Source organism: Nelumbo nucifera, chromosome 2 (genome assembly GCF_055504915.1).
Source record: "Nelumbo nucifera cultivar China Antique chromosome 2, China Antique-T2T, whole genome shotgun sequence".
Taxonomy (NCBI): Eukaryota; Viridiplantae; Streptophyta; class Magnoliopsida; order Proteales; family Nelumbonaceae; genus Nelumbo; species Nelumbo nucifera.
Genome location: NC_142650.1, coordinates 40,328,397 through 40,355,729, shown reverse-complemented (window position 1 = coordinate 40,355,729; position 27,333 = coordinate 40,328,397). Strand labels below are relative to the sequence as shown.

The following is a 27,333-nucleotide window of genomic DNA, read 5'->3' as shown; positions in this document are numbered from 1 at the left end:
AGAATTCTTTACATTTCTTGTGCAGACCTATAGGCAAAGGTTCTAATGACTACAATGTTATATAGTGTGCAACGAAGAATATTCCTGGCCCTTTCATTTAAGGATGTTTTCTTCTTCTCATCCCCAGTCCATTATGAGGAAACCTTTTCTACCATTTCTTCTCCTATCTCTTTTATTAGCTTAGAGAGATCATTTTCAATTGTTTCCCAAAGGTCATAGTTAAGAGAAATAAAATAGATTCTCATTCTCACCTTCTAATAGTTTTAGTGTTTTCCGTTGAAGACCAAAGGCCTAAAGATGGATTGCCCCTCAAAATAGGAAGTGCTAGTTTAGGTGGCCATTTTAAACCACCTAGCTGTTAAGCTACAAACTAATGGTGAACTTACTTGGTGCCACTTGATAGCCCAAGTAGCCTAACCTAGGGGGGGGGGGTTACAAAATTTTCCTCTCCAAACCAATACCTATTGGAGACTTATTATGATAAACAAATTATATAGAGAGCAATATATTGAAAAGTGATTATGCGACAAGATATAGTAGTGTGAATAACAAATATTAAGAACAACAATGAGCAACCATAAGATTTATAGATGTTCGACCAAACACAAGTCTATGTCTTCTCCCCAAGCACATTATTTGAGAATTTTCATTAAAATTAGTTGGACTTCATAGCGCCAACAAAACCCTTGCAACTAGTTGAACTTCCCAGGTGTCAATAAGACTTTTACGATAGTTGGACTTTATGAGTGCGATTAAGACCTTTAATGGATAAACTTTTGGGTTCTATCCTAACTACTATGGTGTTTAATCACAAAACACTTAACTGCAAATACAGCAGATGTAAACAATGAAAGCACAATAATAAAATGCCTCTAACTTGGTAGATATGCAAATACAACATAAACTATTAAAATGCAAGAGAATGCATAAACAATAATGGGCTATTGCACTAAAAGAGATAAAATAACTTCTGGATATAATTAATGAGAGCACATACAACTTTTGCAAATTTTTTCTCCATGGATGAAATCTCTTTTTATGAGACCTCTTTTAAGCTTAGAATCTCTTCACTCAATAATGCTCTTTATTAACTCTTTTTCTTTTTAGCACAATAAACTTAAGATTTTCATCTCAAATACAAGTATTTTATTGCAAGAAACATGCTTAGAGATCATATGGCTGTTATATATCCATTTGGAAGAGATTAATCCTTTTTAGGAAATGTTTAGAGCTTGTTCACAACAAGATTGAAGGCTTATCATAAGAGAAAAGAGTCATTGAGCCTTCAAATGGTAAAAAAAACTTATTTCTTTTCATGAAACAGTTGATTGGCTCGATGATAGTCGACTGCTTTATCCTTGTTAGAAGTTAGTAGCCAATTGATACCATTTGGTAGTTGACTACTACCCACAAGAAAATATTTTCTCGTTGGTAATTGACTACTACCTCTTGATACTCAACTAGGTTTTGCACTTAAGTTCTTGACTATCAAGGATAGTTGCATAACCCTTTTCTATTAGTTGACTACTAACCAAGGCTAGTGCAACACCAAACTCGTCTATCACAAGTAGTTGACTATTGCCTTGTAGGCAGTCAACTATAGGATATGACTAACCTTATAAAACTTTAGCTTGCAACACCCAAAGTTAGAAAATTGATTACTTAGGCTTTTATGCTTAGAAATTTCACATTGTAGCTCAAATAAAGTCTAGTGAAAGCCTAACCACCTAAAACTAATTTAACCATTGGTCCCTAAGGTCTTGGTAATGTCGGGAATAGTCACACAACTAAGCCTAATGTTGTGCATCTTACAAATGATTACATCAAGTCCTAAATAAATAAAACACTTAGAAACCACTTGAGCTTGATGTCTCCTCATTCTTCTTTCTTATGTTGTCACAATGGCATCTTTTCTTGCTTTGCTCCTTTGTGCCTTAGATTAGCATTTGCTTCTTCAAGATTTTGACTTGTTGTAATTACACACTTATTTGCAAAACACATAGGGTCAACATGCATTTCTTGGTTCCACTCAACTAAACTTGGGGGCATGTTTTGTGTCTAAGCTTGATATGAGTTAGGGACCTCATCATGCTCGAAAATTGTAAGATTGGACCTGAGCTCAATACTTTAGCCCATCCCAAAGCCCTAGCTCAAAGCCCCAGAATCACCCTAATTCATTTTTTATCAATTGATCACCCGAATTCATATCATATAATTATATAGGAAATTTTTGTTTTTAGTAGATATTATATAGACAATTTATATTTTCCCTTATTTTTGTGATGTCAAATAATAAAAAAAAACTATCCATAAAAGAGAAATAATATAAAAAAAGCATAGCTAAAAGGGTAAATTACAAAGACCCCTATACAATGGGGTTAGTGACAATTACTTCTACACTTTCATCTGTGACAAAGATCCCATGAACATTTTCTTTGCAACGAATGCCCCTCTATTAGAGTTACATCAGTTAACTTCAAAAAAGATTATCATTTACGTATTTACATTTTTTGCATCCCCAAACTACTATTTTACTATTTATTTGAACAATTTATGATTTGAAATATTAAAGTCCTCTCAATTGCTGTAATATATCCTTGTAGATTTCTCATTGGATTAAATATTCAAATGAAATGGTAGGGTTTCTTTTAATAGATATAAATTTATGGTTTCATTTGACTTTTCTTGATTTATTGGAAGGAGTGGATGATTTTTATATTCTAAGATGAAGATAGACATTCAGGTCTGTAAAATGTTTCTTGTTATTTTAGCTAATTTTGTTTGGAAAAACTACAAGTATTTTTGGGTCATTAGGCTTTAAGAGAAAAGGCAAGAAAAAGGAAATAAGGCTCCATTTGGAAGGAGTACAAATACAAATATATAGAGCGTAAAACCTTGTATTTTGTGTTATTTTGTATGTATATATATTGTACATATTTGTATTTGTACTCGTTCCAAACTGAGCCTAAGGAAAATTCATGCAAGTATTTTGGTAATGTAACATATTCAATCATCTCCCTAATGGCCGAGGATCTGCTTCTCACACAGCGCACCTTGCTGCGACCTCACAGCATGTCCTGACTGTACATTGGGAACATCTCCCGTATCTATATTTATCATTCATGAGGATGTTTTGAATATAGAGTGAGATGTCTGTAAGGTCGGTGCAAGGCACGCTTTGGAAGAGCAGATCTCAATTCTTAACGGCTAGGGGTATTTGTCGTAAAGTGAATGTTTCGGGAGTCTTTATCGCAAATGAAATGAAAGTTGAAGGGGGTAATTGTCACTGAACCCATAATATGGGGGTATTTATAATTTATCAAAAAAATAAAACAATAAAAAAACGCCACGAGAGAGAGAGAGGTTCATCGTTCTGTATTTTCTTCGTTCCTTGTAGGCTGTAGCGAACGAGGAGAACGAAGCTGCACAAATTAATAGAATTAAAATAATAATAAGTGCGTCGCTCCAGAATTGTACGGGATCGGAGTGGTATTTTTCGAAATATCCACAGCTGCGGATACTCAACGGAGCTCGTCTTCTCCGGCTCCGATCCCTTGAAAGTATATGCTTTATATGATCATCGCCTCTGTTATCTCTGTTTCTGTCCGATGAGCTCTTCCCGGCAGCAATTTCCGGTTCGAATTTCGATCGGAATTCGGGTTTTAAAGGGATAATCGGGTTTGTTATTCGAATTTGGATGGTTTTTGGTGCGTTTATGTTTCTATAGCGATTTTTTTATTTTTTCTTTTTTTTTCCGTCTGTACATGGAATTTGCTTAAGAATTTCATGAAATGCTTTAGTGTTATCCGGGTCCTGTGGCTGTTGATGTTTGGATTTTCTGTTCTGAAAATGGTGTAGTTGATTGGTTTCTACACTTGGATGTGCAATTCAGTATTTTTTTTGGGTCCTCACTGTGGTTCACATGTTTGATTTTTTTTTTCCAATTTTAGAAGTTTCGTTCTGTTATTCATTGAGTTCCTGGATTTCATATTGTCTTGAACATTCTTATCGTGATCCACTATTCTTTTTCTTTCCTTTAGCATCGGATTAATTCAACCTTTATGCTGCATCTTTATATCATTCTCTTCTGAGAATATTTTATCTCCCTCAATTTATTTGCTTTTGCTATGTATCCAAACTGCAGACTTATTAGTTATTATGTGATTCTTGTACAAAAGCACTCAATTTCAAATGCTTACATTCTATTTATTTCTTTGATGGATGGTCCTAGTATCTTGATCAAAACTTGCATTTTGATGGAAAGATCCTTTGATCAGTACATATTTTAATGAGGTCGAAGTTGTTAAGTATGATTGAATTGAAAGGACAACTACATTTGAAATTTAATTCAGTGATTTAGGAAGGGTGGAGAAGTTGAAGGAGCTGTAATTCTGTATTCAGTTTAAATTCAATACAGTTGAGTATGGTGTGATCTCCATCAATGGATACATTCCATATGATTTTGAGTTGCCTTTAGTTTGCTCGAAAATCTTAATGGTGCACATGTCTTCTTAACGGTTAATATTAGAAGCAACTGATAATATTTCTAAGGTATTCTGTCTGGGACAGAAGAGGAAGAGTAGAAAAATATAGAGTAAAATTCTGTGAAGAGAGAAAGAAGTGATCAGTCCAATTTTTCAACTGTATGCTGCTATAATATATAACCCCTTATTGCCTGCTATCCTACACTCTTCAAACTGAAGTTGTGGGGATAATATTGGTTTGTCCACAAAGAATGCATAGCATGTTTGAGTCATTGTTTTAGTGAATATATCAGTTAACTTGGGTTTGGAAGTCACATGGAGGAGAGTAATAATCATAGTGATGAACTGGTCCTGATTGAAGTGGCAAGCAACTTTAATATGCTTGGTAGTCGGTACATTCATGACATACCTAGTTTTAGAACAAGATAAAGATCTTCAGATATGATAATGCAAAGGAGTATTTGAGGAAACCTCTAATTGTTTCTTGAAAAGTAGGGAGTTATCCATTAGAGCTCCTATGTATCTAACTATCTACACCTCAATAGAATGGTGTGATAGAGAGGAAAAACAGGCATCTTGTGGAGGTTGCTATAGGCCTATTGTTTAAGATGAGTGTCTCCACTTGTTTTTGGGGGGATGCAATTCAGACTACTGTTTTCTTGATTAATAGACTACCATCTAGAACACTTAAATTAGGTCCCTACATTAGTTATTGTATAGTGATGAACTTGTCTTTAATCTTCCAAGGGAGTCTTTGGATGTTTGTACTTTGTTCTTGACTTCAGTTCTAAAGTCAAGTTTGACCACAAAACTCTTAAGTTTGTATTTCTTGGCTATCCATCTACTCAAGGGGATACAAACGTTATGATCCTTCTTTTGGTAAACATATGACTTTTTTTTCGATAATTTGGTGAACATATGATTTTTGAGGATGTCATATTCTTTGAGTTCCAGTCTTTCATTCCTTCTCATGTCTCTTCTTCATGTGGAGAGTATTAATGAAGAGATACCGATTTCTTCTCCTTTACCTACCTATTCTTTTTGTTTCTAATCCTAAGCCTATTGATGTTCATGTTAGTATGTTAAGACAAGAGTTGTAGACTAGGCACAACAAGGTGACTCCAAAGTTGAACATCCACCACACTTTGATTCCTCAGGTTTGGGTAAACTTAATGTTCATTCTATTTTTCTTTCTGACTCATATTCCAATCGATCCTTCTATTGTTGATCATATTGATCTTGACCTTCCTATGACCTTATGAAAAAGAAAAAGACATTGCTCTTAACCATCTACTAGCATTCCTTATCCTATTTCCAATTATTTGTGTTATGATTCTCTCTCACCATCATGTTTTGTGTTCATTTCTATTACGTGCTCTATTTTTAATGTAATATATATTACATATTATTTTCTCAAGAAAGAACATCTCAAAAGTGGTCACTCCCACTTTCAAGCAAAAGCTTCATTTCTTAGACATGTGTCTACCCACTCAATAAAAAGTATGAGCTTCAAACGTAATTTACCTCTACTCTAAAAAATGTTAGTGGTAGTTACCTCCACTAAAAAGAAAAAAAAAAGCTCATTTCAAATAATGCAGGATCCATAAAGTGGACTATTATTTAGAAATAAAGCTTGATTTGATCTCTTAAGTTAAATAACAAAAAATGAGTGTCAATATATGCACACAATCACACACACAATAGCCCTATACTTAGTTTGAGGGGGATCTTTAGTTTCAAAAGTAGTATGAAGGCTATGAATCAACTAAAATAGATAAGAAACCATGGACTGAGAAATGAATGCATCGGAGTAAAATCAGACCTGGTTGCTAATGACACTTCTTTAAGGCAAAGTGTCTATTGGTGATAAATGGGCTCACCTAGTTCCAAAAGAGTCCACATAAGTGTATGGGATTCATTATTTGGAGATGTTTGCACCTTTCACTAAGATGAACACCGTTTGTGTGTTAATATCTTTAGCTGCAAACTTTTCATGGCCCTATTTTATATGGATGTAAAAATGCATTTCTAAACAGTCACCTCGAGGAAGAAGTTTATATGGAGTTGCCTCCTAGAGTATTTACTTTTGGAAATGAAGGCAATGTATGCTAACTTAGGGAGTCAATTTATGGACTAAAAATAGTCTCCATGAGCTTGGTTTAATAGGTTCAGAGGGGCAATATAGAAGGTGGGATTTGCTCAATCACATATTGACTACACTTTCTTTATTAAGAGAGATAATAATTGTACTATGACTTTAATTGTGTATGTAGACGACGTGGTGATTGCTAGGAATGGCATGTTTGAAATCTCTAGATAGAAGTGTTATTTGGCTATAAAATTTAAGATATGGGATCTTGGTGTGCTTAGAATTTCTCTAATAGTAGAAGTGGCAAAGTCAAGAAAGGGCATCTGAAGAAGTATGCCATTGATTTGTTGAGAGAGACAAGTAAGTTGGGAGTTAAATCAGCAAACACTCCTATGGAACCTAATCATAAAACTTGTGGGAGTGAAGGTGATGTGTTGGCTAATAATGGAATATATCGACAATCGGTATGCAAGCTTTTATGACCTATATTTGTCTTGTCTAGACATCTCCTATGTTATTACTATGTATTAGAATTACAAGTAGGTTAGAAGTAGGGATGAATTGAAGAGAATAAGGAGAAGAAAAAGAAAGAGAGAGAGAGAGAGAGAATGAGTGAAGGGAATAGCATGAGATGCCTTTGGGTTGGCTCCCCTATTATTTATACTTATTTGTTTAAAAGATGTAAAATTTCAAACATATCCCATCAAGTGAAGCATATATGTCTATCATGTTCAACTTGCTTAATACATCATCAAGTTTCTTCTTTATCAATCCCTTAGTGAACAAATGAAAATATGCATAAGATCCTGTAATCTATCAAAGATAATAAATGAAAATATGCATAAGATCTTGTAATCTATCAAAGATAACAAATGAAAATATGCATAAGAAAAAAAGAAGACAAAATGTGAAGAATGAATCTTTCATATAAGAGGAGGTGCCCTCTGACCCCTTGTATAATAATAAAAAATAAGTATTATAGAGAGGTCGCTGAGAATAGAAAAATTACACAAAACCCCTTATGGCTAAAACATACAATACAAACACCTAACAACACTCCCCCTCAAGTTGGATTGTAGACATCATACATACCCTACTTGTTACATAACTCTTCATGGTGTAGGAAAGTCAAACCTTTTGTAAACACATTAGCCACTTGCTCCCTATACTTAACAAATGGTATATAAATTTCACCTCTTTCCACTCTTTCATAGACGAAGTGCTTGTCAATCTCAATATGTTTGGTCTCTCATGTAAAATCAGATTGTGAGCAATGCTGATTGCAGCCTTGTTGTTACAGTACAATGACATAGGATTTGAGTCCTACAAACCCAACTTAGTAAGCAGATTTTTCAACCACAATAGTTAAGCAATTCTTTGGGACATAGCCCTATACTTTGCTTCAGCACTTGACTTTGTAACCACAAGCTATACCTCCATCAAGGTGCCTTTTTAAGTAGGATAGAACTTTCTCGGTTTCCTTAAAGTGGAAAGGTCTAGGTGAGTGCATAAACTGGCTCAAAACATTTGCAACAAATGCAACATCCTGTCTAGTCATGGAAATATATAAAAGTATCTCAATAAGCCTTTGATACTAATAAACATCTGAAAACTACTTCATCTTCACATTTTCCAAGTTTATTACATGGGTCCACAGGAGTCTTGTTTGGTTTACATCCTAACTTCCCAGTGCCCTTCAACAGTCAAGGATATACTATGGGAAACAAAAATGCCTTTGTTAGACTGAGCAACTTCAATGCCAAGGAAGAATTTTAGAGGACCAAGATCCTTTACTTTAAACTATGAGGCAAGAAATAAACTCACCTTTTCTCTTTATATACAAAGTTTGATAAGTTTGGCAATGCACAAAACCAACTTGTTGAATAACATTGTTGAACCTCTCAAACCATGCCCTCGGAGATTGCTTAAACCATATAGAGACTTCCTTAGGTTACAAACTTTATCCTTGTTTCCCTGTACTTGAAATCCAGGTGGCTGGGACATATACACTTCCTCTTCGAGGTAACCATTCAAAAAAGCATTCTTCACATTTAACTGATGAAGTGGCCCTGAGAAAGTTGATTGCCATAGATAACAAGACACAGATAGAATTCATCTTGGCAATGGGAGCGAAAATCTCAATAGAATTACTTGGAAAAGTTGTTGTAGCAGTCCTAGGTTTAGTACGAAACTTGTTTTGAAAAAAAGAAAAGAAAAGAGAAGAAGAATAGAGGAGGAGAAAAAGGAGAAGAGAAGAAAGAATGAGAGAAAGAGAGAGCAGAATAATAAGTTATGCTGCCCCCCATTGGCTTTTAAATATGACCTAATAAAAAAGGGTACAATGAAAAAATTACCCCTGCTGGCTGTGACAGAGAAAAACAAAACAACAGCTTGGAAAATAAAGATGGGGAGCATGTAAAAACATATAAAAACAACTAAGTGTCCCTGTCTATATCTTTACACTCCCCCTCAAGTTGGGAGTAGATATTGAGCATTCCCAACTTGCGTAGATCTGTCTCCATTTTGACTTCAGTGATTTCTTTGGTGAAGAGATCGACAAGTTGCATATCAAAGGCAATATATGGCAAGCACACTTCTTGAGAGGCAACTCTCTCCCTAATAAAGTGTTGATCCACCTCAATATGTTTTGTCCTGTCATGCTATATTGGGTTATGGGCAATATTAATGGTAGCTTGATTGTCACAATACAACATTAAGGGCTTCTCATATTCAATTCTAATCTCTTCAAGTAAGGATCTCAACCATAATGCTTTTGTCACTCCATGAGCCATGGATCTATATTTTGTTTCAGCACTTGAATGGGCAACAACATTTTGTTTCTTACTCTGCCATGAAACCAGATTTCCTCCAACAAAGGCACAATACCCAAAGGTAGACCTCTTATCATCTACACATCCAGCCCAATCCACATCAACAACCAACAAATGAGTGGTTTTTGGTGAATGCATGTACTGACTAACAACAGACAACATAAGAAATGTCAGGCTGAGTAAGACAGAGATACAAAAGTTTCCCCACTAGCCGTTGATACATGGTCTTGTCATCAACAGGCTCACCCCCTTCTGCACTTATCTTATGATTTAATTCAATGGGAGTATCTTCATATGGCCATTATTTTTGAAGAGTATTCCATGACTTGGACACCTCTCGAAGTAGGCTAGAATCCTCTCAACAACCAACAAATGAGTGGTTCTTGGTGAATGCATGTACTGACTAACAACACTATCTGCATAAGAAATGTCAAGTTGAGTAAGACAGAGATACAAAAGTTTCCCCACTAGCCATTGATACATGGTCTTGTCATCAAGAGGCTCACCCCCTTCTGCACTTATCTTATGATTTAATTCAATGGGAGTATTTGCAAGTTTAACCCCCAATTTTCTTGTTTCCTCCAAAAGGTCAAGGACATTTCATCTGTGAAATGAAAATGCCATGTTTAGATCTGGCCACCTCAATTCCCAGAAAATACCGAAGATGACCTAAGTCTTTCACCTCAAATTCTTTATGAAGTATTTGTTTGAGGGAATTAATCTCATCAACATCATTGATTGTTACCACAATGTCATCCACATATACAACAAGAACTGTCAAGGAGGAACCACTTCTCTTGATAAAAAGAGTATGATCTGAGTGGGCCTGCACATAGCCAAATTTCTCCAGAGCAAGTCTAAACCTGTTAAGCCAAGCCCTTGAAGATTGCTTTAAACCATACAATGCTTTCTTTAGTCTACAAACTTTCTTGCCTACACCTGTATCATAGAAACCATGAGGTAATTCCATATACACTTCATGTAAATCACCATTTAGGAAGGCATTCTTGACATCCATTTAGAACATAGGCCATGAAAAGTTTGCAGCTAGGGACAATAGAACTCTAATAGTGTTCATTTTAGCAACTAGTGCAAAAGTCTCAGAGTAATCAATACCATAGGTTTGTGTGTAACCTTTTGCAACAAGTTGGGTTTTATATCTTTCAACCGGTCCATTTGCATTATGCTTCACGGTGAACATCCACCTACCCAACTGGTTTCTTTCCTTCAGGTTGATCAACCAACACCCATTTCTCATTTTTAATGTGCATTCATTTCCTCCTTCGTTGCATCCTTCCACTCAAGCACAAATAAAGATTCCTGCACAGTTTTAGGAATAGATATAGCAGAAATGGATGCCAAATAGGATTTAGAGGATGGTGATAGGTGGCTATATGAAAGAAACTGAGATATGCAATGGGCAGTGGACGTGGTGCATCTTTGTTTCCCCTTACAAACTGCAATGGAAAGGTCAAGATCATCAGTAGAAGGCAGTGACTTTGTGGTGGTAACCTTAGGAAATAGGAGGTGAAGTTGTAGTATTTGAATCCGATGCAGTAGAGGAAACTGGAACTGGCTTGGGCTGATCAAGAGCACCAAAATCAACTTTCCTCCACCTCCTATGAAAAACCTGCAACTCCTTAGATTTTTGACAATGATCCTGATTCAGGCAAAGTGTGTTTCATCTAAGGTCTACAGTAGAAATATTTTCTTCCCGACCAAGTTTTGAAGGAAGCAAGAAAGCAAGGATAGTTTAGAGTTGTATCCCCTTTGGTGTATGTTGGCTCTTGTGGAATGAAAGAAATAGAAGGCTCTTCGGAGAAAAAGCCAGAAGTTCTAATTCTGAAACTCTGGTGGCTATGGTGGGAAATCTAGTAGCGGATTGGGTTTGGGTGCTCCCGGATTTTTATCAACTCATTAGATCAAATTTTGGGGAGAATTTTTGGAGTGTGTTGGAAATTCGACATGTGTAATCAATTGTCAATTTCTGGTTCAGTTAATGTATTCTAGACCATAGTTTCTTTTTGCTTTGTATTGTTAGGTGCCATCTTGGCACCTATTGGATCTGGATTGTATCTTTTTTTTTGTTTAATGAATTTTCTTATTATTCTTCAAAATAAAAAAATACTACTAGCCCAATCAACATTGGTATAAGCCTCCAACTTCATGTGTCCATGCTGACAAAGAGAATGCCCTTTCTTGGAGTTCCCTATAAGTAGCACTAAACCCTTTATGGAACAACCATATATGTGTCTCTAGAGACATGCATAAACTTAGGGGGTGCAACTTGGGCGGGTTGGGTTGGGTTAAAGGTCAACCCAACCCAATCCTAAGGGTGCAAACCTTAGGCTTGAGCCTGGCCCATCTCGAGGTTAAGCCCAAGTTTATCAACCTAGGTCCAACTTGATCTTAACCCAACACAACTCAGGTTGGGCTTGGACTTGAGCTAGGTCAGGTTGGGTTAGTTAGGCTTGGGTGGGTTGGTTGGGTTTGAAAGAGTAGATATTTTTATGTATTCATCTTTTATTGGGATTTGTGACCCATTAAGAGTAGAATTAATTGGAAATATGTACAAGTTTCATTCACAAATGTACATGTACTGATGGATATACATTATACATATACACATGTATACATAATTAGAAAAAAATGTTTTTTTATAAAAATAAAATACACATGTATGTATTTTTTATCGGGCAGGCTTGGGTTGGGTTGGACCGGGCTTGGATCGGTCTCAGGCTACCTGTGGCCTCAACCCAAGCCCAATGCAAGTTTTGGTTGGGCTCGAGTTTTTTGGCCTAGGCCCAACTTGTGTAAAAGCTCGGGTTGGACCCGCCCAAGTTGCACCCCTACATAAATGGGCTAATCACACTTACAACAACATATAAAATGTTTTGTTACAAAGATGTAGCAACTTCCCCAAAAGTCTTTGAAACACTTCCTTGTCTACCAAGAGTTCACCATCATTGGCTGAAAGCTTATGATTTGCATCATTAGGAGTAGAGGTAGGTTTGGCACCAAGTTTCCCAGTCTTAGTGAGAAGATCCAACATATACTTTTGTTGGGAGATGAAGATGCCTTCTTTGGACCTAGCAACTTCAATTCCCAAGAAATATTTTAACTCCCCACAATTCTTAGTCTCAAATTTTGAATTCAGGAGAATCTTGAGAGCCTAAACTTCCTATGTGTCTGTTTTGGAATGGTAGAATACTGCTATGTTTCATTCTATTGCCAATGGGCATATTTATACAGTAAGCTGCTGCAATAAATAGAAAGAAAAGAAAATAGAAAGAAGAAAAAATAGAAAGAAGAGAAAATAGAAAGTACAAAAATAGAAAGAAAAAACTTTCTAAATCAATCCTTCCACAATCCTAGGAATATATACAATTCTATTTTCAGATCTGAACCAGTAACCCCACGTTTTCCAACACTCCCCCTCAAGCTGGTGAATAGAGATCCTCCATTCCCAGCTTGGCTATAATTCTCCGAAAGTCTGTACTATTGAGCCCTTTAGTAAGCACATCGGCCAGTTGTCCTTTTGTAGACACATGGGGAGTGCAAATCAACTTGCTGTCCAGTTTCTCTTTTATAAAGTGTCGGTCAATTTCGATGTGATTCGTCCTGTCATGTTGAACAGGATTGTGAGCAATATTGATGGCTGACTTGTTGTCACAATATAGTTTCATAGGCTCTTCTCGTGGAATCTTCAGGTCTTCTAAAATTATCTTCAATTAGAGTAATTCACACACTCCTTGTGCCATAGCCCTGAATTTTGCCTATGCACTTGACTGAGCCACTACATTTTGCTTCTTACTCCTCCAAGTGACTAAGTTTCCTCCTAAGAAGGTACAGTAACCAGAAGTGGACCGTCTATCTACTGGAGATCCTGCATAATCGGCATCTGTATATGCTTCAAGAGTCAGTCCTCCATTTCTTCTGAATAAAATTCCTTTTCCTGGATTGGCTTTCAAATAGTGCAGAATTCGATGAGCAGCCTACAGATGAACTTCTTTAGGATTATGCATAAACTGACTTATTACACTTATAGCATATGCAATATCCGGTCGTGTATGTGCAAGATAAATGAGTTTTCCAACTAGTCTTTGGAACATCTCCTTGTCTACACTTGCATTCTCGTGGGCTTCTCCAAGTTTATGATTGGGATCTATAGGCGTGGAAGCTGGTTTACATGCCATATTTCCTGTTTCTCTCAAAAGATCAACAACATACTTTTGTTGAGAGATAAAGATGCCTTGCTTAGAATGTGCAACTTCAATTCCGAGAAAATACTTTAGTCTTCCCAAGTCTTTTATCTCAAATTCTCTGGCAAGATAGTTTTTCAATGCTTCCTTCTCCTTTTTATCATTCCCAGTAACGATTATATCATCCACATAGACTAATAGTGCAGTAACTCCCCCTGAGGCTGTGTGTTTGATAAACAATGTGTGGTCACCTTGACTTTGCTTGTAACCTGTACTCAGCATTACCTTCGTAAACCTTCCAAACCATGCTCTCGGAGATTGTTTGAGACCGTAGAGTGCTTTCTTCAACCGACAAACTTTGTTCCCTTTAATGCCTTCTCCAGAACCCGGTGGAATGCGCATGTATATCTCCTCTTCTAGATCACCATGGAGAAATGCATTTTTTACATCAAACTGTTGCAAATCCCAATTATAGTTAGCAGCCAACGATAGTAACACCCTTACTGTATTCATTTTAGCTACTGGGGCAAAAGTCTCTTGATAATCTACCCCACAAGTCTGTGTATATCCCTTGGCTACCAGGCGTGCTTTGTACCTTTCTAATGACCCATCAGATTTGCACTTAATTGTGAACACCCATTTACAACCTACCATCTTCTTGTTTCTTGGTAGATCCACAACTTCCCATGTGTTGTTTTTTTTCTAATGCCTCCATTTCCACTCTCATGGCTTTTCTCCACTCCTTATTAGAAAGTGCTCGGCTAGAGTATTAGGAATTGGAATGGTGTTAAGGCTGGCTAGAAAAATTTTATGGGATTTAGAGAATCTTTGGAATGATACATATTTGGCTAAAGGGTACAATGGGCGTTTGGTACATTCTCTGGTTTCTTTTCTCAGTGCAATAGGTAGGTCATACTCATACTCAAACTGTGAAGGTGTAGGTTCAGGATCTAAGCATCCCTCAGTTCTAGGATTAGGAGTTGAATCTTGGACTTGCATAGGTTGAGGATCTGGATTTTTCCTCCTAGAGTAAACCTGCATATATCTCACATTATCATGCACATCATTCGTGGGGTTAACAGTGTCCGAATTTGGTTCAATGGTCGGGTTGTTTGACTCTTGTTGAGACTCGGGAATGTGGGGCTCAGAGGAATGTGACTCAGAGGGATGCGATTCTTGACGATTGAATGTCTGTGAGGAGGGTAAAACATCTAGGGAGAGTAGATCCGATGCCTTATCTTCCATTAATGAGGGCTCCCCCTGAAGATAAGGTTGAGTGAAAAAAGATTTTCCTTCCTCAAATGTGACATCGATGGAGGTGTAGAATTTTCTGGTGGCTGGATGATAACATTTATAACCTTTCTGAGTTGGGGAATATCCCAAGAAGACACACCTAATTGCTCGTGGGTCTAATTTTCCCATATTATGGACATGAACAAAGGCAGTGCAGCCAAAAATTCTTGGTGTGAGATTATTTGAGGCTCGAATATCAGGGTAAAATTGAGAAAGGACTTGTATTGGGCTTCGGTTGTCAAGAACTTTAGATGGTAGTCTATTTATGGTGTAGGCAACAGTAAGGACAGCTTCCCCCCAATATTGTTTTGGCACCTGATTTTGAAAGAGAAAGGCTCGGGTGGTTTGCAAAAGATGGCCATTTTTTTTCTCAGCTACCCCATTCTATTGGGGAGTGTTAACATAGGAGGATTCATGCACAATGCCTTCTTTCTGAAAAAATGGGGACAAATTCTGATTAAAATAATCTGTAGCATTATCAGATCGAAACCTTTTAATTCTCACACCAAACTGAGTTTGGACCATGTTATGAAAGTTGGGAAAAATCGTACCCACATCAGATTTAGACTTAAGAAGAAAAATCCATGTGACCCTAGTGCAATCATCAATAAAGGTGACGAACCATCTGGAACCAGTAATGTTGGGAATTTGAGAAGGGCCCCATATATCCGAATGAATCAAATAAAAAGGAGTTGAAGATCTTTTATTGTTGATTGGGAAAGAAACCCTTTTGTGCTTAGCAAGTTCACAAACATCACAATGAAAGGTTTCAACATCAATTCCTTTAAACAAGGAAGGAAGCATTGCTTTTAAAATAGGAAATGAAGGATGACCAAAACGGAAATGATGACACCAAATTAAATCTTTATTGGAGGTAGATAAGAATGACTCGTGTGTGACATGCATAACAGTGTGAGATGATTTGCTGGTTGCTTCAAGGTAGTAGAGTCCATCTCTTTCCTTAGCAAGTCCAATCTTCTTCCCCGAAACCTGGTCCTGAAATACACAGTAAGAAGGGAAGAACACAACATTGCAGTTCACATCCTGGGTGAGTTTATGTATAGAGATAAGGCTAGTGGATAACTTAGGAACATGAAGCACATTTTTAAGTAATAGGGATGGAGTAATTTGAATATTCCCAATCCCTGCCACTGTGGTGAAAGAACCATCAGCAACATAAATTTTTCTATTACTAGGACAGGGTGTATAGGTGAGAAAATGTAGTGAAGAGGGTGTCATGTGGTCAGTAGCTCCAGAATCAAGAATCCATGGAAAAACACTAGCTGAGGCAGGTAATCCTAGAGATAAAGACTCACCTGAGAGAGCAAGAGAGGTAGAACCACTTCCTGGTTTCAAGGATTTCAGGAAGCATCTTAGCCTTTCAATTTCTTCATCATTAAATGGTCCCTGACTTGAGTGTTCTTGCTGCAGGGTTGTGGAGACATTATGGGCCTGTTGAACTCCTTTTGAAACTCCTCGATTTTCCCATACCTTGCTGGATGTGGGAGGTTTCCCATGAAGTTTCCAGCACCGATCTTTCGTGTCTGGGCTTCTTGCAATAGGTGCACCAGAGGTTATCGTTAGAGTCACGGGTGGTTGTGTCACGAGCCAAGTTGTGATTGTTCTCACCCTTTGAACCACTGTAACTTCCTCCCCTTGCCACCATGGCTGAGCCTTCGGGATCTTTAGGCTCAAGCATGATTCCACGGCGGCTTTCCTCAGCTCTGACAAGGGCTATGACTTCATTCAATGGAGGCACTTCTTCTTTGCCAAGAATTTGTATTCGGACCTGATCAAATTCAGCATTTAGTCCGACCAAAAAATCATACACCCTATCTCTTTCAATAAAATTCTTCAAGATCACAGCATCATCTGCGCACTTTGTCTCAAGAACCTGATAATGATCAAGCTCATGCCATAAATTTTGCAGCAGATTTGCATACTCTGTAACACTCCTGCTCCCTTGTTTGGCCGCCACAGTCTTCACTTTGACCTCATAGACACGAGCAACGTCATGGGCTTTGGAATTGGTTTGTCGGACATTGTTAATGGAGGAAAAATAAGGCCAGTAGGAAAGGAGAAAAAAGGAACACTTCTGGTTACAGATCAATACTGAAGGCCGGAAGAGAAAAACACAAAAAACTGGCAATGAAGGCCGAAAAAATCTCAAGGTTGACAAACCTAGAGCTCTGATACCATGTTTTGGAATGGTAGAATACTGATATGTTTCATTCTATTGCCAATGGGCATATTTATACAGTAAGTTGTTGCAATAAATAGAAAGAAAAATAGAAAGAAGAGAAAATAGAAAGTACAAAAATAGAAAGAAAAAACTTTCTAAATCAATCCTTTCACAATCCTAGGAATATATACAATTCTATTTTCAGATCTGAACCAGTAACCCCACGTTTTCCAACAGTATCATTGTTAGTAATGACAATATCGTCGACATAATTAGGATGGTGACCTGAAAACCTTTCCTCTTAACAAAGTGGGTATGATCTTATTGTGTTTTATAACCAAACTGAACAAGAGCAGCTTGGAATCTATTAAAGCATGCTTATGGGGACTGCTTAAGGCCATAAAGAGACTTCTTCAATTTACACACCTTGCCCTATATTTCCTTACCATACATGCCCAGGGGAAGTGACATATAAACTTCTTCAGTTAGATCACCATTAAATATGGCATTCTTAACATCAAACTTATATAGGGTCTAGTCATAACTCACAACCAAAGATAAGAGAGCCCTCACACAAGTCATTTTTGCCATCGGAGAGAAGGTCTCCATATAATCTATTCTATATATTTGTGTATAACCCTTGGCAACCAAGTATGAGTGTTATACCTTTGAATCGTACCATCAACATGATAGTTGATGGTGTACACCCACTTACATTCCATTGGCTCCTTCCCAACAGGCAAATCTACAATGTCCCGGGTATTGTTCTTATGACGTGTTTCTATTTTATTCCTCATAGCATCCCTCCATTTTGATTTAGATATGGCTTTTGCTACAAACTTGGGGATTGGTTGATAGGAAATAGAAGCTAGGAAAGAATAGTAGGAAGGGGACAACAGTCTGTAAGAAAGGTGTTTCGATATGTAGTGAGCTATAAATTTCCTATTATCCATTCTCATAGCAATGGGTAGGTCAAGGCCTGAGAGGGGGGGGGGGTACTGGAGAAGATGGTGTAGGACCTATCCTTTCTTCAAGTATTGGAAGTTCTAGAGACTTAATTGAAGATGGGGGAATAACTTGTTCATGCCTTTGTCTTTGGTACTACTTCTGAACAATAGGATGAGTGGTGAAAATTAGGGGATGAGTAGCAGGAGGTGGAGTAGGAATAGGAGAACTTGGAGGAGGGGAAGACTTCACCAATGGAACAGAAGAAACTATAGAGGGCTCAAAACAAGATTCAATAGGAGTGTTTGGTCCACAGCCATTTGCCTAGGGACCATTGCCTGGTGCAATGGTAAAATCTCGTGTTGGCAAGCATGAGAATGCTGTTTCTAGTATGATAACAGCCACTTTGTGCAAAAACATGCCAAAGGTTGGGTCTTTATCCAGTCTACCCCTCCCAAGACCCCAGATAGCTTGCACCAACATTGGGTAATGACCTTTTTAATGACATTTTCCAAACTGCTAAATAGAATTTTTTCTCCTTATTTTCTCTTTTAAGTCTCTTCTTAACTTATTCAAAATATTCACTACCATGGCTGGATTAGTGAATAGGGATAAATGGTAGGTAGGCAGGCAGGTTTGATAAGGCAATTTGAAGTAAAGCTTACCTCATTTTGACTAGTAACCTTGTTTTCTTCTGACCAACTTCTGACTGGAGTCAGGTTTATCTTCTTTGTTCTTTCTCTCATTTCTCTTGTAGGGCATGTGCCCCTTTTCTTTCCTCACTCCTCTTTGTTGTATTTCTGAAGGTACTCTTTATTTAGGTAAGGTTGCTAGTTTTTGCTAGATATTCATGGTTGGATCTCCCAAAATTTATTGTTTCATAGCTTTGAGAAAGGGAATGGATTTCATATCATCCTGCTTTCATAGATGTTGCTGCTTTTATAGATCATTCTAGAAAGAAGTAATTTTGAATGGGCATATAATGCCTTCTTATCCTAATATACCTAGTTTCAGCTGGAAATGAGTCCTCAGAATGGAATTTGTCTGCATGTATTTGTAGAATATTATTCAAATCCCCCTGATGTATATTTGATTTCCTTTCTATAGGATTTATAAGCTTATGATTTCCCCTTTCCTTCCTCCCTCTTGCCACTTCTATTTTTGTTTTATTGTATTTTTTGTAGTGGTGGTAGGCTATTTTTTTTTGCCTGCATGATTTTATAAATGAATACCAATTGATTCAACAAGGTCCTAGTTTGTTTCTTTGTTTTTCTCTTCCTCCTTTATAAAACCACACTTTTGTAGTTGGAAAGTTTATTGAATTATTAATGCACATTATTTGTCTTGGATATTTACAGATCACTAAGATCTATTGCAATGTGGTCACATCATGGAGATGCTTCCACAAAGTTGAAGAAGGAAAAAGATGAGTTGATTGAGTCTAGTTCTCCAAGTTGTTTGGGTAACACTATTGAGAAACCTGGGTATGATTCCACCTTGGAGGGGGAGGAAGAGGAAGAGACACAGGTCAATGAGGATGAAGATGATCAATCTAATCGAAATACTTCAAAGCAGTTGGTGCTTTATGACCCTGAGGCCACTCCTACAGGTCAAATTCAACCATCTCATGAACCTGTTAGTTATCAACCTCCACCTTTGCCTACTTGTTCAACACGAAACCCACTTTCAAGAGCTTTGCCCTCTATAGGGGCATTCACTGTTCAGTGTGCTAACTGTTTTAAATGGAGGCTTATCCCAACAAAGGAGAAATATGAAGAAATACGTGAAAGTATCTTGCAGAAGCCTTTTGTATGTGAAACAGCTCGTGAGTGGCGACCTGATATATCATGTGATGATCCAGCTGACATCTCCCAAGATGGCAGCAGGCTTTGGGCAATTGATAAACCTAATATCGCACAGCCCCCTCTTGGGTGGGAACGGCTTCTAAGGATCAGAGGCGAAGGGAGCACAAAATTTGCTGACGTGTATGTATGGCTTATCATTTTCATTTCTCTTAATTATTTTTTTAAAGAACTTGTCTCTCTTAACAAATATTTCTTCTCAACATGCACGTAGCCTGAAGCTATCAGCTGGCCCCATTGGTATAGTCAGTGGATGTAGTTCTCACTGATTTAGGATCCAATCCTGCCTTCACTGGCCCTCAAGTTTTCCCAAAGAAAAAGGGGAAAGCTATATATGTAACCTACTTTGTATTCTCTTCCATAGTTTTCAAGGCGCCAAGGCAAACCTAGGCGGCAGGGTAGCGCTTAGTCACCTGGTCACTTAGGCGGGCGCCTAGGCATCACTTAATGTCTAAAGGAAAAATAAAATAAAAAGAGGATGGAGCCCTATTTTTGCCATTGAAATAGAAATAACAGAAGGGCAGAGCCCCTATCTTTCTTCCAGAAAAAGAAACAGACCCCTATTTTTTGTTCCAAAAGGAGAGGAGAGGAGGAGGAAAGAAGAGGGGGTGGAGCCCCTATTTTTGTTCCAAAACAAGAAAAAGAAGAAGAAGAATGAAAAGCATACCTTCTACATTCTGTGATAGATTTCCCTTTCTTCTTCAAAGACATACAACTTGGAACCTTGATGAGGATATCTCTTGAACTTGTCTTCGAATATCATATCTCTTAGAACTCATCTTCGAATATTTTATCTATCATAAACCTTAAAAAAATAAGAAATTAATAAAAAACTTATTATAATATGAAAGAAATAAAAATAATGATTCGGTGCATCATGTCTATGTTTATATTATATACTTAAAATATAACGAAATATTAAATATGCAAAAATTACAAGTTATAGACATATCATATGGCGTTTGGGTGAGGCGAGACCCAAAAAGCGCCTACATTCTTATTCTTTTATTTTAAAGGTTCAACTATGAATCTTAAAATGAATATATACAGCTTAGATTGAACTTAGATGCTAAAGTTGTGATTACTTATATTTGCTGTTGACTCTGTGGATATCCCTTTTGGCTAAGATTGTGCAGGATACCCCTCACCTCTCACTTTTCAGGGCATTTATCTAGATCCTGAATCTTGAGCCGTGATTTTGACAAAGTTTAAGTAAAAGAACTTTTTGTTGTGATTATCCCTAAAAAAAGAAAAAAAAAACTGTATTGTAGGGTGTTTTGGTGGTAGGTGAGAAACATGTGAACAACTAGGTGTTGTGATTGTGGTGGGAACTAGATTTTGGCTACCAAGAAGGAAATGGTGATCAGGGAAAAGAGTGAGCTTGTAATTTTATGCTCATTGTTTTCCTAATTTACCTGCATGATGTGAAGGAGCCACTTGATGTGTGTTTACCTGAATAGGAACCAAGCCTTACCAGATGACAGTTTTTGTTTTTCATAACCATATGTCTTGGAATATTGGGACATAATGGATGATCTGGACATCAGATATTCTTTAGAGAGATGTCAACATATCTATATTTTTCCATTTGCAGCAGTTATTGTAAATGTTGCATTTAGTTGATGGTAACATATTACCAATTGCTTCTGATTGTTATAATGGATGGGTTGTTTCTTATTTTTGTTCTGCGACTACCAAATGTATGTGCACTCTGGTTGCTATCATTGCTTGGTGTAATGGTAAAATCGAAGTCTGAAAAGTGTGGCAATGCAGGTTCAAGTCTTAGAATAGGCAATTTGTGCCAAAACATAAATAAATAAATAAATAAATAAATAAAAGAAGAAGAAGAAATGTAAAAGGTTAACTCTGTAACTATTCCACCCCTCCCAATGACTAGGACCAAAATTGGGTAATGGTCTTTAATTTCTGTTGTGTGTTTTCATCCCTTTTGGTTAACACTTGTATATTACTCAGACCTATATGTAATATGTATTACTTAAGGGGCCATTACTTGGTGTAATGTTGTATCCTAGGCTGGCAAGCACGAAAACTTGAATTCGAATCTGAGGGTGGCCACTTTGTGCACAAAATGCCAAAGGTTAGGACCATACCCAGTCTACCCCTCCCAAGAATCTACTATAGCTGGACCAGCAATGGGTAATGGCCTTTTTTTGACCTACCTGGGATTGAATCCTGCCTATATCCTCCCCATCTGCATCTTAAGTTTCCCTAGCAGAAAAATATTAGGAATTTCACTTGACATCTTATAAAGAAATTGAAGTAGTAAGAAATGATGCAAGCACTCATAATTTAGTGATGGATATAGCACTGAACAAGAATGGAGCAACGAAACAGGATTCATGTAGCCGACTCCATATAGTTGGGACAAGGTTTAGATGATGATGATGATGATCTCATAAACAAAATGATGATCTTTGACCCTGATAACTAACTAGTACATTTTGTCATCCTGTGTTCAATTATCATGAACTACTTTTTTTTAATCTTTTGATGACTAATAATGTACAATTTTCTTCCATTGAATGCTTTCAGATATTATGTTTCACCATCAGGAAAGAGACTACGGTCCATGGTGGAGGTCCAGAGGTACATGCATTCAATGCATTTAGTCATTGAAAATGCCTTTTTTTTTTGAAAAATGCCTTTTTCTGTACCTTCCTTCTTGGTTATTTGTTCTTCTTCAGTTCAAGGATAGATTTTAAAACTAATAATATCTGTAGTATATTTTAACTGAAGGTGATAAATAAATATTATTGTGGGGAACTAATGCTTTCCCATCTTTTCTTGACATTTGTTGTACATGTTTCTTATTTGTGCAGATATCTACTTGAACATCCAGAGTATACTGATGCAGGGGTGACAATGGCACAGTTTTCATTCCAAACCCCAAGGCCATTACAGGAAAACTATGTGAGAAAGCGTCCTGCACCTGTGGCACCTTCATATGATGAATCTGATCTTGGGATTTCAAGGCCCATTGAACCTAGGGATGGTGCGTGAGAAAATTAAAACAACTGCCAGAACCTAATAGAGAAGATGATGATTTATTAAAATTTCTTTATTTCTGGTACAGCTTAGTAACACTTTATTGGATTGCTGTTATTCATGAAGTCCATGGTTTTCATAGAAAGGCCACTTAATTGAAAAAAAAAAATTGTTATTGAGTTTATATTTGAATAAAGCCATGTTGAGTTGTGAAATGTGTGTCTGACTTGAGTCAGCCTTAAAACATGGGTAGGGGTTCCATAGCTATAGAGTATACTGGTTTTGGTGCCATCCCGTATCATTTGTTCACTATTCTTGAGACCATCTTTAAATAATTCCCTTGGTACTCTTATTCTTTAATTTATGTCTATCATAGTGTTGTAGCCTTTTCTTTATCTTCTCATGTCTTGAGACTAAAGCAGGGAAGATTTTTCTAAATTGGGCATCTACCTGCAGGGGCAGCATGTTTGTGTAGGGTTAGGTTCCGACCAAGTTGGAATTCAATAAAACCTAAAGATACTAGGAAGTTTACTACTTTTCCTTTTTGGCTTTAAATTGGGATATGATCCTGTTGAGTTTGGGTCAGATTGAAAAGTTTTCCTGTGAACTAGAGTGGCTGACCCAGATTTGAACTGTTTTGGGATGGGAAATTCAGGTGAGTTTTGGTTGTTTGCATCAAGAATGATCCTTCCCATCTCCATCCTGTTATGGTTGGTCCAACTTCACTGTCTGTGCAGCTGTTGCCTGTGTAGGTCATTGCTATTTAATTGCAATCCAACTCATTGCCTCTCTTTTGAGAAACTAGCCACAGTCATCTCATTCTCTAAAAACATGCATTTAATGAGATGGTTGGTCATACCATTTTTATCATAAGAAACTTCTCGTATAATTTTGCAGATTTGAAGAGACTATACCATCCTTGGGCTTTGATAAGTGTTGGAACCTTTTCCTGTTCACTATGGCATTGGTTATATGTTTGCAAGATGCAGAATAGAAACAGAAGGCTAATTTATTATAACATGCTATTCTTCTGCAGTGAATCCCTTATCATGGGCGGGTCCTATTGGTTTGCCAGAGCCAGAATTACAGCTTGGTGGGCCAGGGCTGTCAACCCCTAGCTCTGAGTTTCCTGTATTTGAGCCTGTTGCTCGGCCAGTAAAGAAACGAACAACGAGATTACCATCAAAAAAGATGAGCCGTTGCAATCCAGTGTATAGTAATCAGAAGGTCAAGTCAGAAGACCCAGAAAGATCCCAAAATAATGACTACGATCTTTAAATCTGTAAGTTATGGTTTGTTTTACCTTGTCTCTTTTCGCCCTTACAATATAGATCCAATGTTTTGAGAAAAACAAAAGAAAAATAGTGGGCATATGTTGGGTGCCTTGTTGGTGTACATGGAAACTATATAGTAGGAAAACAACATTGCTTTGGTTCATATATAATGCAAGTTTATTTATTTCTTATCTTTGTTATTGTTAATGATGCTGTTGGTGTTTCATGCTGCAGCCCGCAACATGGCTTCTATTGCAAATCATTTTTTTTTTTGATAAGTGAAATAATATTTAACTACATAAAAATATTACAAAGATAAGGGTCCAACCAGTCAGGAGGATTGGCCCACCAACATACGTCATAAAAAAATGTAGCTTTTTGACTCAAGTATGAGCCGCTATGGTATAGGTTCAAGACTTAGAAACAAACCATACATTTACATCATTTAACTTTCTCATAATAAACAAAATATTGTCTATCCAATAACTAAACTACCGAGGTTTAACGGTCTCCTTTCAGAGCAGAACTATTTGAGAATCTGAGACCAGCAAAATATGGTTCCATCCTTGTTTTAAGGCAAAAAGAAGAGATTCATATACTGCTCCCAATTTAGCTTCTAGAGGCTCTTTTACAAAACCCAGATTTCCACCCGCCACAACAAACGTTTTTGAGTTATCATGAAAACAGAATTCACGAGTTCCTTTTTTATCCGCAGCAACACCACCATCACATTGTATAAGCAAATAATTTTCCTGCCGAGAATTTACATTTAACAGATCATTTGTTTGCTACCAAATGCCTATCTGAAATATCAAAATTTAAAACATTTAAAGTCCTATTGATCTGATTCAGAATCCAAGAATTTCTTTTTATATTCTTGAAAACTTTGTCATTTCTCACCTGCCATATAAAATACCAAGCTATAGCAATCCAGTTTAGAATATTTTTCACAGTTTCCAAATCATTACCAATTTGAAGCACCAAATCCAGGAACTTTGGCTTGTTGCTGGTGATTCTAATGAAGTATTAAGGAGAAGTGAGAAGCAAGGTGGGATTGCTATTGGCAGTAGCAGTAGTCAGAGAGAGTTTGTTGATCTGGTAGATCATTGTAATCTTATTCACTTGAGCTATCATAGGAATTCCTTTACTTGGACCAGCAGGCGAAGTGGTATGGATCATATTCGGGAGCACATTGACAGATTTTTGCAAATCCCAGTTGGAGAGCTGAGTATCCAGAAGTAGGGATGTCAATTTCATGGGAATTTTTGGGTATCCGACCTGTCCCGACCCTAATAGGACCCGTTTATCAAAACCTTATAGGGTTTGGGTTTTGACTTTAGGGGTATCTGATACCCGATACCTGGGATGCATAAATATGAATTATTATATTATATATCATTCACAAATTTATAAAATTTAAGTACTAAGATAATTATTCTATTATTAATATTTTATATTTTTATTTGTATAAATTTATTGGGATTAAAATCATCATTTGATATAAATTTGGATTTGATAAATTGTTTATTTCATTTAGTTATAAAATGCTAATTTTAAATATTATTTCTTTTAATTTTTAGTTGGGATTGTTAATCATATATATTTATTGATTGTTTTGATGAATACAAAAGTTAATAAAATCTATTTTATTTCATTAAATAACACAAAAGGCGAGATGGTTTAGTGGCTTAAAGTAGTGCTAGGAGATTTGACGCTAATATAATTGATCTGGGTTCAAGTCACACTATAACCATTAAGAAACTTTTTTTAATAGAAAACGTTTGGTCAAGGGGTTTAATAGGTTTGGGACAGGACAAATTTGGGAAATTGAGAGGAAAAGTTTGACAGGTTCGGAATTAGGGATACATAGGCAAGTTCGGGAATGGGTAGGGCAATTTGCACGGGTACCCTACCTGTTGCCATTCCTATCTAGAAGCCTTTGTGCTTAATGACATAGCTTATGACTTGGACCATGGACTAGCGATATTGAACCCATACCCCACTGTTCAGAGGGGAGCCCATCCCTTCCGTTCTAAATCCATGTGACTAGCTAACCATTCAGGCTGCTGGAATGTGGTGCAAGAAATTTGGGATATCATGATCAAGCAACCTCCTGATAGCATTGGAAGGGGTGCAAAAGAAACTAAGTGCCAAGCTGGGCTCCGTAGTTGGAATCGAAATCATCTAACCCACCCAACTTGCCTATTTACTTGGCGGGTTGGAAATGGTTTGATCACCCATTGGGTCAATTTAAACAGGTTGGGTTATGGATAACCATTGGGTTAACCACTAATGGTACAAGCAAGTGTGAATTCTTTAGCCATTTTTCTTTAATTTTCTTCATTTGAGTGAAATAATTTATAATTAATGCATTAATTTTCTATTAATTAATAATTAAAATTAGTTTTGACTCGAGTCAACATAGTTTACCCAAATTGACATAAATCCAAATCAACCCAACCCGAGTTCGGACCAGTCTGGCTCAATTCAGTTAGGTTTGAATATGAGCATACCTGATCACCTCGGTTTGATTTGTTTGGGTCGGCCGGTCTAGTTCAAACCAAACCCGGTGTGGTTTGACCCAAATCCGATAATTCGACCTGGATCAGGACTGGTCTAGCCAGAGCCCTAATCCGAACCATCTGGGCTAGTTAACTTGACCCAGTTCGGATTGGTTGGCTTAGACCTAAACCTTTGCACAACCCGATATGGACCAATTCGAGTCAACCCATCACATGCTGAATTGGTCTGATTTGGTTTGATCAGACCAATCGAATCCAAATGGTTCAACCACTCTTGATGTGATTAGCTTGAAGATAAGTCTAGTTAGATAGTTCAAGTTAGACTAACCGATTTGAACCTAAGTGGTTCGGTCAAACTCAAAACCCGAACATAGTCAAATGGCTTCAAGTGATTAATTGCTTTTTATTCTTCTTGTAAAAATAATATGCATGTAATGTGATTTGAACCTTCACCACTTGTGTAAATAATAGCTTCCACCAGTAAACTATGACCAACTTATTTGTCAAAAAGGATTTAGTTTTTACTTATAAGTACATAAATATAAGATAAATGGGTTTGGGCAGGTTGGATTGGGTCAAGGCAGGTTTGGGTTGAATCCAACCCATTTAATTTTATATAACTGGGTCATTAATGGGTTGGCGG

At 37.1% G+C, this 27,333-nt stretch overlaps 1 protein-coding gene across 2 annotated transcripts; it reads left to right on the top strand.

Annotated features, from left to right (window-relative positions):
* The first annotated feature begins 3,358 nt into the window (after positions 1–3,358).
* On the top strand, positions 3,359–24,359 carry LOC104599197 (methyl-CpG-binding domain-containing protein 2-like). 2 transcript variants are annotated; one of them, XM_010261631.3, is made up of 5 exons: positions 3,359–3,678; positions 19,385–20,011; positions 22,442–22,495; positions 22,729–22,901; positions 23,931–24,359. In XM_010261631.3, exons 2-5 carry the CDS (start codon positions 19,404–19,406, stop codon positions 24,170–24,172), a joined length of 1,077 nt encoding a protein of 358 aa, XP_010259933.1. In that variant the 5' UTR covers positions 3,359–3,678; positions 19,385–19,403; the 3' UTR covers positions 24,173–24,359. The 2 variants fall into 2 exon arrangements, with proteins under 2 accessions (XP_010259933.1, XP_010259932.1); XM_010261630.3 differs by having other exon boundaries at positions 3,359–3,707.
* The last annotated feature ends 2,974 nt before the right edge of the window (positions 24,360–27,333 follow it).

Excerpts from the sequence above, each read along its gene's own strand:
- LOC104599197 (XM_010261631.3), top strand. The coding sequence starts at position 19,404 with ATGTGGTCACATCATGGAGATGCTTCCACAAAGTTGAAGAAGGAAAAA. Across the intron at positions 22,496-22,728 it reads TCCATGGTGGAGGTCCAGAG|ATATCTACTTGAACATCCAG; the intron begins GTACATGCATTC and ends TTATTTGTGCAG. Across the intron at positions 22,902-23,930 it reads GCCCATTGAACCTAGGGATG|TGAATCCCTTATCATGGGCG; the intron begins GTGCGTGAGAAA and ends ATTCTTCTGCAG.